The 13,218-nt window shown below is 46.6% G+C and overlaps 1 protein-coding gene across 1 annotated transcript in view; it reads left to right on the plus strand.

The window, feature by feature from the left end:
• The window catches only part of gli1 (GLI family zinc finger 1), a 124,819-nt gene that overhangs the window by 98,098 nt on the left and 13,503 nt on the right, over positions 1 to 13,218 (plus strand). The window contains exons 8-13 of the mRNA XM_029695031.1: positions 8,340 to 8,477; positions 8,739 to 8,888; positions 10,885 to 11,049; positions 11,374 to 11,619; positions 11,923 to 12,244; positions 12,553 to 12,807. Of these exons, the coding sequence (XP_029550891.1) occupies positions 8,340 to 8,477; positions 8,739 to 8,888; positions 10,885 to 11,049; positions 11,374 to 11,619; positions 11,923 to 12,244; positions 12,553 to 12,807 (1,276 nt within the window). The remainder of the gene's footprint in view (positions 1 to 8,339; positions 8,478 to 8,738; positions 8,889 to 10,884; positions 11,050 to 11,373; positions 11,620 to 11,922; positions 12,245 to 12,552; positions 12,808 to 13,218) is intronic.

Below are 13,218 nucleotides of genomic sequence, written 5' to 3' on the forward strand. Positions count from 1 at the left end.
TCCACCATGGCCAAGACCAAAGAGCTCTCCAAGGATATCAGGGACAAGATTGTAGATCTACACAAGGCTGGAATGGGCTACAAGATCATCGCCAAGCAGCTTGGTGAGAAGGTGACAACAGTTGGTGCGATTATTCGCAAATGGAAGAAACACAAAAGAACTGTCAATCTCCCTCGGCCTGGGGCTCCATGCAAGATCTCACCTCGTGGAGTTGCAATGATCATGAGAACGGTGAGGAATCAGCCCAGAACTACACGGCAGGATCTTGTCAATGATCTCAAGGCAGCTGGGACCATAGTCACCAAGAAAACAATTGGTAACACACTACGCTGTGAAGGACTAAAATCCTGCAGTGCCCACAAGGTCCCCCTGCTCAAGAAAGCACATATACATGCCCGTCTGAAGTTTGCCAATGAACATCTGAATGATTCAGAGGACAACTGGTGAAAGTGTTGTGGTCAGATGAGACTAAAATGGAGCTCTTTGGGCAGCAACTCAACTCGCCGTGTTTGGAGGAGGAGGAATGCTGCCTATGACCCCAAGAATACCATCCTCACCGTCAAACATGGAGGTGGAAACATTATGCTTTGGGGGTGCTTTTCTGCTAAGGGGACAGGACAACTTCACCGCATCAAAGGGACGATGGACGGGGCCATGTACCATCAAATCTTGGGTGAGAACCTCCTTCCCTCAGCCAGGGCATTGAAAATGGGTCGTGGATGGGTATTCCAGCATGACAGTGACCCAAAACACACGGCCAAGGCAACAAAGGAGTGGCTCAAGAAGAAGCACATTAAGGTCCTGGAGTGGCGTAGCCAGTCTCCAGACCTTAATCCCATAGAAAATCTGTGGAGGGAGCTGAAGGTTCGAGTTGCCAAACGTCAGCCTTGAAACCTTAATGACTTGGAGAAGATCTGCAAAGAGGAGTGGGACAAAATCCCTCCTGAGATGTGTGCAAACCTGGTGGCCAACTACAAGAAACATCTGACCTCTGTGATTGCCAACAAGGGTATTGCCACCAAGTACTAAGTCATGTTTTACAGAGGGGTAAAATACTTATTTCCCTCATTAAAATGCAAATCATTTTATAACATTTTTTACATGCATTTTTCAGGATTTTTTTGTTGTTATTCTGTCTCTCACTGTTCAAATAAACCTACCATTAAAATTATAGACCGATCATTTCTTTGTCAGTGGGCAAACGTACAAAATCAGCAGGGGATCAAATACTTTTTTCCCTCACTGTAACATACAAGCAATAGGTTAGACTGCACTATCCACAACACACACAACCATGGGTGAAAGTAAGCCAAGTTGGTATGGTCGTACCGGTAAAACGTGAGCCTATCACAATAATCTAAATGTAATGCCAAGAAAACTATAGGCAATTACACCATTATTTAACATTACCACATGTCAGCAGCATAAAAATCTGCAAATTAACTTGAATACGGGCAGTATACCCTTCATTTTGCCAAGGCGGAGACAAGTGGCCGAGACACGTGATGCATGAATCGCTGAACGTCATTACAACTTCAGGTTTTTTGTTACAGATGTCTCTTTCCATTCATCAATTTGCGGGTGCACAGTTTTATTTATTTTGTGAGTGGAAAAACGTGCGCGCGTAGCCCACAGGAGCAACCTTTTGAAGTGATTGTTTGACAATCAGATGAAAACATCATGACAGGTTGTATTTATGCCACGTTAAAAGGTAATGCCTGATAAAAGTTATGACATATTTTTACTTGCCTACTCGGCCCACGGATATTATACAAAATCAATAGGTATTCTATATGTAATTCTTTGATTAGACCCATAAAATGTTTGTAAAAATAGTAGGTCCCTTACCGATACAGGCACACTGAGAAATCTGACTGCAGATAGGTACTGTGCCTAGCACAATAGGAGGCTGTTCCTTCGCTTGCTAGAACAAAAGCTATCCCTGCTGTGTACTGACCTGGTACCAACGATCCTGCCGTTTATACTTGTAGAATCGCAATGCTCGTCAGTGGCCAAGAACTTGACTTTGAGCCAATCAGAGAGCACAAACCTCCATGTGGGGGAGCCGATAGAAGTGACAAGAAAAAGGGACAAAATAGGGCACATTTCCCAGTGTAATCCACAACCTTTTCATCTGCATTGTTCTTACTAAAACATATTTTTATTCTTTAATCCTTTTACATCTAGCTAAGGAGTTTTGTGTTTGAATAAATATTTTTTTGTTAGGTTCAGTTTGATAATATGCACCTGCTAATTTTGTTAGCTAGCTAATTAGTTAACGTTAGCTTGATAACTGAGCCAGGAAGTCACATACACTTCATATGAAACTAATGGGTTGGTAAGTGCAGCACAATGCACACAACACTAAATGCTTGCCTTTACCAAGCTAGCTTTCTACCAATAATTGATTTCCCTTCCATTATCCCGTACTGCCAATGCCAGTTCACTTGCTAGCTAATGTTAGCTACATTTAACATTTACATTTAAGTCATTTAGCAGACGCTCTTATCCAGAGCGACTTACAAATTGGTGCATTCACCTTATCATATCCAGTGGAACAACCACTTTACAATAGTGCATCTAAATCTTTTAGGGGGGGGGGTTAGAAGGATTACTTTATCCTATCCCAGGTATTCCTTAAAGAGGTGGGGTTTCAGGTGTCTCCGGAAGGTGGTGATTGACTCCACTGTCCTGGCGTCGTGAGGGAGCTTGTTCCACCATTGGGGTGCCAGAGCAGCGAACAGTTTTGACTGGGCTGAGCGGGAACTGTGCTTCCTCAGAGGTAGGGAGGCGAGCAGGCCAGAGGTGGATGAACGCAGTGCCCTTGTTTGGGTGTAGGGCCTGATCAGAGCCTGAAGGTACGGAGGTGCCGTTCCCCTCACAGCTCCGTAGGCAAGCACCATGGACTTGTAGCGGATGCGAGCTTCAACTGGAAGCCAGTGGAAAGAGTGGAGGAGCGGGGTGACGTGAGAGAACTTGGGAAGGTTGAACACCAGACGGGCTGCGGCGTTCTGGATGAGTTGTAGGGGTTTAATGGCACAGGCAGGGAGCCCAGCCAGCAGCGAGTTGCAGTAATCCAGACGGGAGATGACAAGTGCCTGGACTAGGACCTGCGCTGCTTCCTGTGTGAGGCAGGGTCGTACTCTGCGAATGTTGTAGAGCATGAACCTACAGGATCGGGTCACCGCCTTGATGTTAGTGGAGAACGACAGGGTGTTGTCCAGGGTCACGCCAAGGTTCTTAGCACTCTGGGAGGAGGACACAAGGGAGTTGTCAACCGTGATGGTGAGATCATGGAACGGGCAGTCCTTCCCCGGGAGGAAGAGCAGCTCCGTCTTGCCGAGGTTCAGCTTGAGGTGGTGATCCGTCATCCACACTGATATGTCTGCCAGACATGCAGAGATGCGATTCGCCACCTGGTTATCAGAAGGGGGAAAGGAGAAGATTAATTGTGTGTCGTCTGCGTAGCAATGATAGGAGAGACCATGTGAGGATATGACAGAGCCAAGTGACTTGGTGTATAGTGAGAATAGGAGAGGGCCTAGAACAGAGCCCTGGGGGACACCAGTGGTGAGAGCACGTGGTGCGGAGACAGATTCTCGCCACGCCACCTGGTAGGAGCGACCTGTCAGGTAGGACGCAATCCAAGCGTGGGCCGCGCCGGAGATGCCCAGCTCGGAGAGGGTGGAGAGGAGGATCTGATGGTTCACAGTATCAAAGGCAGCAGATAGGTCTAGAAGGATGAGAGCAGAGGAGAGAGAGTTAGCTTTAGCAGTGCGGAGAGCCTCCGTGACACAGAGAAGAGCAGTCTCAGTTGAATGCCCAGTCTTGAAACCTGACTGATTAGGGTCAAGAAGGTCATTCTGAGAGAGATAGCAGGAGAGCTGGCCAAGGACGGCACGTTCAAGAGTTTTGGAGAGAAAAGAAAGAAGGGATACAGGTCTGTAGTTGTTGACATCGGAGGGATCGAGTGTAGGTTTTTTCAGAAGGGGTGCAACTCTCGCTCTCTTGAAGACGGAAGGGACGTAGCCAGCGGTCAAGGATGAGTTGATGAGCGAGGTGAGGTAGGGGAGAAGGTCACCGGAAATGGTCTGGAGAAGAGAGGAGGGGATAGGGTCAAGTGGGCAGGTTGTTGGGCGGCCGGCCGTCACAAGACGCGAGATTTCATCTGGAGAGAGGGGGGAGAAAGAGGTCAAAGCACAGGGTAGGGCAGTGTGAGCAGGACCAGCGGTGTCGTTTGACTTAGCAAACGAGGATCGGATGTCATCAACCTTCTTTTCAAAATGGTTGACGAAGTCATCCGCAGAGAGGGAGGAGGGGGGGAGGAGGATTCAGGAGGGAGGAGAAGGTAGCAAAGAGCTTCCTAGGGTTAGAGGCAGATGCTTGGAATTTAGAGTGGTAGAAAGTGGCTTTAGCAGCAGAGACAGAAGAGGAAAATGTAGAGCGGTGGGAGTGAAAGGATGCCAGGTCCGCAGGGAGGCGAGTTTTCCTCCATTTCCGCTCGGCTGCCCGGAGCCCTGTTCTGTGAGCTCGCAGTGAGTCGTCGAGCCACGGAGCAGGAGGGAAGGACCGAGCCGGCCTGGAGGATAGGGGACAGAGAAAATCAAAGGATGCAGAAAGGGAGGAGAGGAGGGTTGAGGAGGCAGAATCAGGAGATAGGTTGGAGAAGGTTTGAGCAGAGGGAAGAGATGATAGGATGGAAGAGGAGAGAGTAGCGGGAGAGAGAGAGCGAAGGTTGGGACGGCGCAATACCATCCGAGTAGGGGCAGAGTGAGAAGTGTTGGATGAGAGCGAGAGGGAAAAGGATACAAGGTAGTGGTCGGAGACTTGGAGGGGAGTTGCAATGAGATTAGTGGAAGAACAGCATCTAGTAAAGATGAGGTCAAGCGTATTGCCTGCCTTGTGAGTAGGGGGGAAGGTGAGAGGGTGAGGTCAAAAGAGGAGAGGAGTGGAAAGAAGGAGGCAGAGAGGAATGAGTCAAAGGTAGACGTGGGGAGGTTAAAGTCACCCAGAACTGTGAGAGGTGAGCCATCCTCAGGAAAGGAACTTATCAAGGCGTCAAGCTCATTGATGAACTCTCCAAGGGAACCTGGAGGGCGATAAATGATAAGGATGTTAAGCTTGAAAGGGCTGGTAACTGTGACAGCATGGAATTCAAATGAGGAGATAGACAGATGGGTCAGGGGAGAAAGAGAGAATGTCCACTTGGGAGAGATGAGGATTCCAGTGCCACCACCCCGCTGGCTCGATGCTCTAGGGGTATGCGAGAACACGTGGGCAGACGAGGAGAGAGCAGTAGGAGTAGCAGTGTTATCTGTGGTAATCCATGTTTCCGTCAGCGCCAGGAAGTCTAGGGACTGGAGGGTAGCATAGGCTGAGATGAACTCAGCCTTGTTGGCCGCAGACCGGCAGTTCCAGAGGCTGCCGGAGACCTGGAACTCCACGTGGGTCGTGCACGCTGGGACCACCAGGTTAGAGTGGCAGCGGCCACGCGGTGTGAAGCGTTTGTATGGCCTGTGCCGAGGGGAAAGAACAGGGATAGACAGACACATAGTTGACAAGCTACAGAAGAGGCTACGCTAATGCAAAGGAGATTGGAATGACAAGTGGACTACACGTCTCGAATGTTCAGAAAGTTAAGCTTACGTTGCGAAAATCTTATTGACTAAAATGACGAAAATGCTAGCTAACTAACACTAACACTACACTGATCAAGTCGTTCCATTGTAATGTGATAGTTTCTACAGTGCTGCTAGTCGGTAGAGGTTGGCTATTATACAAAAGCAACTTTGTAGCTAGCTAACATAACACTAATCAAGACGTTCCTTTGTAATGTATTTAGTTTCTACAATGCTGCTCGTCGGTAATGGTTGGCTAGGTATGGAACAATGGCGTCGCGGGGGACGGAAATAGCTGGCTAGCTAACCTCGATAATTACTAAACTACACAATTATCAAGCTATGACAAAGACAACTATGTAGCTAGCTAGCTAACACTGCACTAGTCAAATCGTTCCGTTGTAATGTATTAGCATCTACAGCGCTGCTAGTCGGTAACGGTTGGCTAGCTAGCAAACCCACTAGCTAGCAGTGGGTTTGATGACTAGGTGTGTTGACTAAGTCTGGAGTCAGGACAAGGCGTCGCGTCGCAGCTGGCTAGCTAGCCTCGATAATTACTCTAAACTACACAATTATCTTAGATACAAAGACAGCAAAGCCAACTATGTAGCTAGCTAACTAACACTAACATTACACTAATCAAGTCGTTCCGTTGTAATGTAATAGTTTCTACAGTGCTGCTAGTCGGTAGAGGTTGGCTAGCTAGCAGTGATGACTAGCTAGCAGCTAGCAGTGTTGACTACGTTAGGAGGATGAAAAAATAGCTAGCCTCGATAATTACTCTAATTACTCTAAACTACACAATTATCTTTGATAGCTAAGAAAAATTGCTCAGATCAAACAAACCAAACCGTTGTAATGTAAAGAAGTGTAATATTACCTGTGGAGCGAAGCGAAGTGCGACTGCTCGCTAGCTACTCCACCGAATCCATTGTGATTTAATTATAATGTTGCTACCTACACCAGTTATTTAGTTGTGGTCATCTGGTTAGTATCAATAAGGGCTTACTACAAATTCTAGCTAGCTAGCAACAACATTAGCGCAGCTTGCCAGTTAGCTTACATTAGCTACAGCAGGCACAAGCCAAACAACACTGCCCCCTTGTTGCTGGGAGTATTTATGTGAAGCAAAAATCAGAGGTAAAACTGTGAACAACAAAAACTTAACTGCCGACACTCTTGGCAGTACCTATTGGCAGTCAGATTTTTCTATGGGTCTGACCCGTAAGAATGAAATCTTCTGCACACAGAACACACACACACACACACACTTTGAAAATAAGGTTGACAACATCCGCTCCTCATTCACTCAGCCTATTGAGTCCACTGTCCCACTCGCACAGATCTCATCCCTGACCACTGGCTGCATCCTCTCTGACCACAAAATGGCTAGAGTCGCTCCCCTCCTCAATAATCAAACACTCAACCCCTCTGATATAAAAAAAACTACAGACCGGTATCCCCTCTTTCTTTTCTTTCCAAAGCACTTTCTGACAACTGTCTCAGAAAGATCTTCTTGAACCTAACCAGTCAGGGTTCAAGATGGGTCACTCAACCAAGACTGCTCTCCTCTGTGTCACGGAGGCTCGCTGCACTGCCAAAGCTGACTCTTTCTCCTCAGTTCTCATCCTCCTAGATCTATCCGCTGCCTTCGACAGCATGAACCATCATGTCCTCCTCTCCACCCTCTCATGTCTGGGCATCTCAGGCTGCTCCTACCAGGTGACGTGGAGAGGATCTGTGTCTGCACCAAATACTCTCACTACTGGTGTCCCCCAGGGCTCAGTTCTAGGCCCATGTCTCAGCTTGGATGTCGGCCCCCCACCTCCAGCTCAACAAGACAGAGCTGCTCTTACTCCCAGGTGAAGGCCTGCCTGCTCCAAGACATCTCCATCATGGTTGACAACTATATGGTGTCCCCCTCCCAGAATGCAAAGACCCTGGACAACACCCTGTCACTCTCTGCAAACATCAAAGTAGATACTTGCTCCGGCAGGTTTATGCTCTACAACATCCGTAGAGTAAGACCCTACCTCACAAAGGAAGCGGCGCAGGCCCTAATCCATGCAATTGTCATCTCCCGTCTGGACTACTGCAACTCTGTCTTGGTTGGGCAGTCGAAGCTTTCATCCACTACAAGACCATGGTACTTGCCTATGGAGCAGCAAGCAGCAAACCCTAAACCCAACCTGAGTACTCCCTTCTGCTACCTCTGGTCTCTTGGCCCTCCCACCCCTACGGTAGGGCAGCTCCCACTCAGCCCAGCAATGATGAAACCAGCTTCCCCCTAAAGCTAGGGTAGCTGAGTCTTCTGAAAACATCTGAAACCCTACCTCTTTAAAGAGTATGTAAAATTAAGATGAATGCACAAACTGTACGTCACCCCGGATATGAGTGTCTGCTAAATGGTTAAAATGCACATATTTAATGAAGAACATAACACACAGGTAACAGGTTACACTACACACTCAACCACACAATCACACATGGTAACACTCAATCACAACTTTAAATCATTTTGCTAACAATATGTGTGAGGTTGTCATTGTGGTAGAGAGAGATTGTGTGTATGCGCCTGCATGTGTGTGTGTGCTATGTGTTTCAACAGCTGTTTCAACCATGTGTATTTAATGTTGCTCATCTGAGAACTGCCTATGTACTTCCTGTTGTGTTGAACCCTGACTTTTAACCAATGACCCGTGACCATTGACCTCTACCCAGGATCCTCTGATGGGTCTGCTGGAGGGGCGGGAGGATCTGGATAAGGAGGATAAACCGGAACCAGAGGCCATCTATGAGACCAACTGCCACTGGGAGAGCTGCAGCAAGGAGTTTGACACGCAGGAGCAGCTAGTCCACGTGAGTATGGACAGGACAGGAGGTTTTCCTGACTACGTGACTTGGCCTGGATAAACTCCGGGCCCCCGGCATTAGTTAGGGCCCAGAGTTTTTCTGGTCAGGTCATGAGGAAAAAGTATCGGCCTTACATATACAACTGTATGAGAGAAGGGAAAGGAAGGAAACCGTTGGTTTGAGTCAGTCCCGAGTAGCGGTCTCCAACTATGGTCCAAAACACAGGATCCGTGTAAATCAACAATAACATCTCTCTGTCTTCAACAGCACATAAACAACGAGCACATCCATGGAGAGAAGAAGGAGTTTGTGTGCCACTGGCAGGAGTGTTCCAGGGAGCAGAGACCATTCAAAGCCCAGTACATGCTGGTGGTTCACATGCGCAGGCACACAGGAGAGAAACCGCATAAGTGTACTGTGAGTATGCTACAGTATCCTGATCGCTCTCTCGCAAACTGAGCTTTGAAATTGATTGTTATATAAATTCAAATTCAGTTTAGAATCAAATTTCAAATTCATCAAATAATAAATTTCCTAGATCAGTTTGAGAGAGAGATACAGTATAGGTAGTATACTCACAGTGCATGTATGTGGCTTTAATCGAAATGCGCTATCTGACAGTGATTACATCAGACCTTGTTTTTCAGTCTACATTACATATTGGTATTTGTACAGTATGCGTGTTTCAGTTTGAGCTGTGTTATAATGTGTAATGTGTGTTTTCAGTTTGAGGGCTGTAATAAGATGTGCATCTATAGTTTCATTTTGAGGGATATTATACAATGCATTCGGAAAGTATTCAGACCCCTTGACTTTTCCACATTTTTTTACGTTACAGTCTTATTCTAAAATGGATTAAAACGTTTTTTTTTTCCTCATCAATGTTTTTTTTCCTCACACAATACCCCATAATGACAAAGCAAAAACAGTTTTTTTTTTTTTGCAAATGTATTAAAAATGTAAAACTGAAATATCAAATTTATATAAGCATTCAGACCCTTTACTCAGTACTTTGTTGAAGCACCTTTGGCAGCGATTATGGCCTCGAGTCTTCTTAGATATGACCCTACAAGCTTGGCTCACCTGTATATGGGGAATTTCTCCCATTCTTCTCTGCAGATCCTCTCAAGCTGTGTCAGGTTGGATGGGGAACGTCGCTGCACAGTTATTTTCAGGTCTATCCAGAGATGTTCGATCGGGTTCAAGTACGGGCTCTGGCAGGGCCACTCAAGGACATTCCGAGACTTGTCATTCAGAGACTTGGAAGGTGAACCTTCGCCCCAGTCTGAGATCCTGACCACTCTGGAGCAGGTTTTCATCAAGGATCTCTGTACTTTGCTCCATTCATCTTTCCCTCGATCCTGATTCGTCTCCCAGTCCCTGCCACCATGTTTCAGTAGGGATGGTGCCATGTTTCCTTCAGACGTGACGCTTTGGCATTCAGGCCAAAGAGTTCGATCTTGGTTTCATCAGACCACAGAATCTTGTTTCTCATGGTCTGGGAGTCCTTTAGGTGCCTTTTGAAAAACTCCAAGCGGGCTGTCATGTGCCTTTTACTGAGGAGTGGCTTCAGTCTGGCCACTCTACCTGTAAAGGCCTGATTGGTGTAGTGCTGCAAAGACGGTTGTCCTTCTGGAAAGTTCTACCATCTCCACAGAGGAACTCTGGAACTCTCTCAGAGTGACCATCAGGTTCTTGGTCACCTCCCTGACCAAGGCCCTTCTCCCTCAACGGTTCAGTTTGGCCGGGCAGCCAGCTCTAGGAAGAGTCTTGGTGCTTTCAAACTTCTTCCGTTTAAGAATACTGGAGGCCACTGTGTTCTTGGAGACCTTCAATGCTGCAGAAATGTTTTGGTACCCTTCCCCAGATCTATGCTTCGACACAATCCTGTCTCGGAGCTCTACGGACAATTCCTTCGACCTCATGGCTTGGTTTTTGCTCTGACATGCACTGTCAACTGTGGGATCTTATATAGACAGGTTTTCATTTTGTTTTCATTTTGTCATTATGGGGTATTGTGTGTAGATTGATGAGGGGAGAAAAATATTTAATCCATTTTAGAATATGGCTGTAATGTAACAAAATGTGGATAAAGGGAAGGGGTCTGAATACTTTCCTAATGTACTGTAAGTTTGAGCTGTGTTGTAATGCATTATGTGTGTTTCAGTTTGATGGGTATTATAAGACATTGTTAACCTCTGTTTCACTTTGTGGGCTACTGTAATAAGGCCTACTCTTAGTATGGGTCTTGTGTGTTTCAGTTTGAGCTGTGTTGTAATGCGTTATGTGTGTTTCAGTTTGATGGGTATTATAAGACATTGTTAACCTCTGTTTCAGTTTGTGGGATACTCTTAGTATGGGTCTTGTGTGTTTCAGTTTGAGCTGTGTTATAATGCTTTATGTATTGTTTCAGTTTGAGGGCTGTAATAAGGCCTACTCTCGCCTGGAGAACCTGAAGACCCACCTGCGGTCTCATACAGGGGAGAAGCCGTATGTCTGTGAACACGAGGGATGCAACAAAGCCTTCTCCAACGCCTCAGACAGAGCCAAGCACCAGAACCGCACACACTCCAACGAGGTACAATCAATCAACCAATCACTCAGTCAATCTATCACACTAACTCCAACTGCTGACATCATCACCTGCTTAAAGGGATTGTTCACTCAAATGATAGCTTTAAATTGTTTTATGAATAGCTAGTGAATGATCTATCAGCATCGATTACATTGAAATCTCTGATTTATCTCACAGATTTATCTCATGTTTTGACATCATGAGAGACTATTTGAAAGACGGATGGCATAAGAAATAACTTACAATAGCTACAAATGTCTGACACCTACCTGAATTCAAGTTTTGTTTCCATGTCCAATCGTATTGTGTCCTCCTGTCCCACTACAGAAGCCGTATGTGTGTAAGATCCCTGGGTGTACGAAACGCTACACAGACCCCAGCTCACTGCGGAAGCACGTGAAGACAGTCCACGGCCCTGAGGCTCACATCACTAAGAAGCACCGAGGGGACACTGGGCCCCGGCCGCCTGGCTCATCACTGATCCCTGGTGGACAGTCTGGTGAACTGCTCCTAGAGAAAGAGGAGACTAGACACAGGGAGGACTGCAAACTGCTGGCGCCTGAATCTGCTCTGGTGAGTGAGGGGAAGGGGAAGACGGCTCATAATAATGGCTGGAATGGAGCAAATGGAATGGCATCAAACACATCGAAACCATGTCTTTAATGTATTTGATACCATTCCACTCCAGCCATTACCACAAGCCCGTTCTCCCCAATTAAGGTGCCACCAACCTCCTGTGGTTTAGACTGGAGAGCTGAGAATGAAATCATCTTCTGACTCAACTCCTGCTCTCTGTGCTGTCCAGCTGCTATAGAGTTCTTCCAAATGTTTTAAGCTACATGTATTAAGCTACATAATCATCTCTCTTTCTTCCAGAAGTCTCAGCCCAGTCCGGGTGGCCAGTCATCCTGCAGTAGCGAGCGTTCTCCGCTGGGGAGCGCGAACAACAATGACAGTGGTGTGGAGATGAACCTGAACGCAGCAGGGAGTCTGGAGGACCTGACCGCTCTGGAGGATGGAGGGGCGGGAGGAGGAGGGGAAGCTGGGGGAAGAGGGCAGGGCATGGCAGGGATGGGGGGCACGTCAGCTCAGGCCCTGAAGAGACTAGAGAACCTGAAGATAGACAAGCTGAAACAGATCAGAAGGCCCACTCCACCCGGACGCTGTGGTAGGAGTAGCAAGCTACCAGCACTCACAGGTTTGTAAAGTCGCTTGTAGATGAAAAACTATGGTTGAACTAGTGATTTTAAACCTGGTCCTCATCTATAGAGGACCATTTACCTAAAATCAGACCTGGGAGTAAGATGCTTAGCTTAGATTCAGTTCACAATACTTATGCTTTCCTCTTGAACAACCCTTGAAGAGTAAGGCTAACTAAAATGTATGCACTACAGTGCATAGATTATATCGACCGAAGCAAAAAATGACATTCACTCTCAAATTGTAGCAGTATTTTCTGTGCCAGACATTTAACCTGATGATTCTCATCCTGTCTTGTTTCTCCAGGTTGTCCAGGAGAGATGATGGGAGGGATGTGTACTCCCTCGCCCCTCCTCTCCAACCGCCGCGTCATGGAACTGTCCAATCACGAGCTGGGTGGCGGACCCTCTGGCATGCCCCCCCCTATCAGTGACCGGAGGGGGAGTGGCACCAGCAGCCTAAGCTCTGCCTACACAGTGAGCCGTCGTTCTTCCATGGTGTCCCCCTACCTCTCCAGCCGGCGCTCGAGCGAGGTCTCCCAGTTAGGAGGAGGTGGAGGAGGTAATATTTGTGTTTTGTGTCTTCTTTTAATGTTATTTGTTTACCTTTGGAGGACCACTTTGTAAACAGCTGTTTTAATTAATGCTTTTAAAGAGATTATCTTGTACGTTTGTATACTTTTTAGCCAGTAGTTCTGAAAGTAGTACTCATGAGCCAAACTTTGTCCCCCGGGGGATATATGTGCAGATACAGTATCAGTCAAAAGTTTGGACACACCTACTCATTCAAGGTTTTTTCTTTACTATTTTCTACATTGTAAGTGTTAAACAAATCAAAATATATTTTAGATTTTAGATTCTTCAAAGTAGCCACCCTTTGCCTTGATGACAGCTTTGCACACTCTTTGCAAAAGGGTGGCTACTTTGAAGAATCTCAAATATATTTTGATTTGTTTAACACTTTTGGTTACTA

Source organism: Salmo trutta, chromosome 16, assembly GCF_901001165.1.
Source record: "Salmo trutta chromosome 16, fSalTru1.1, whole genome shotgun sequence".
Classification (NCBI taxonomy): Eukaryota; Metazoa; Chordata; class Actinopteri; order Salmoniformes; family Salmonidae; genus Salmo; species Salmo trutta.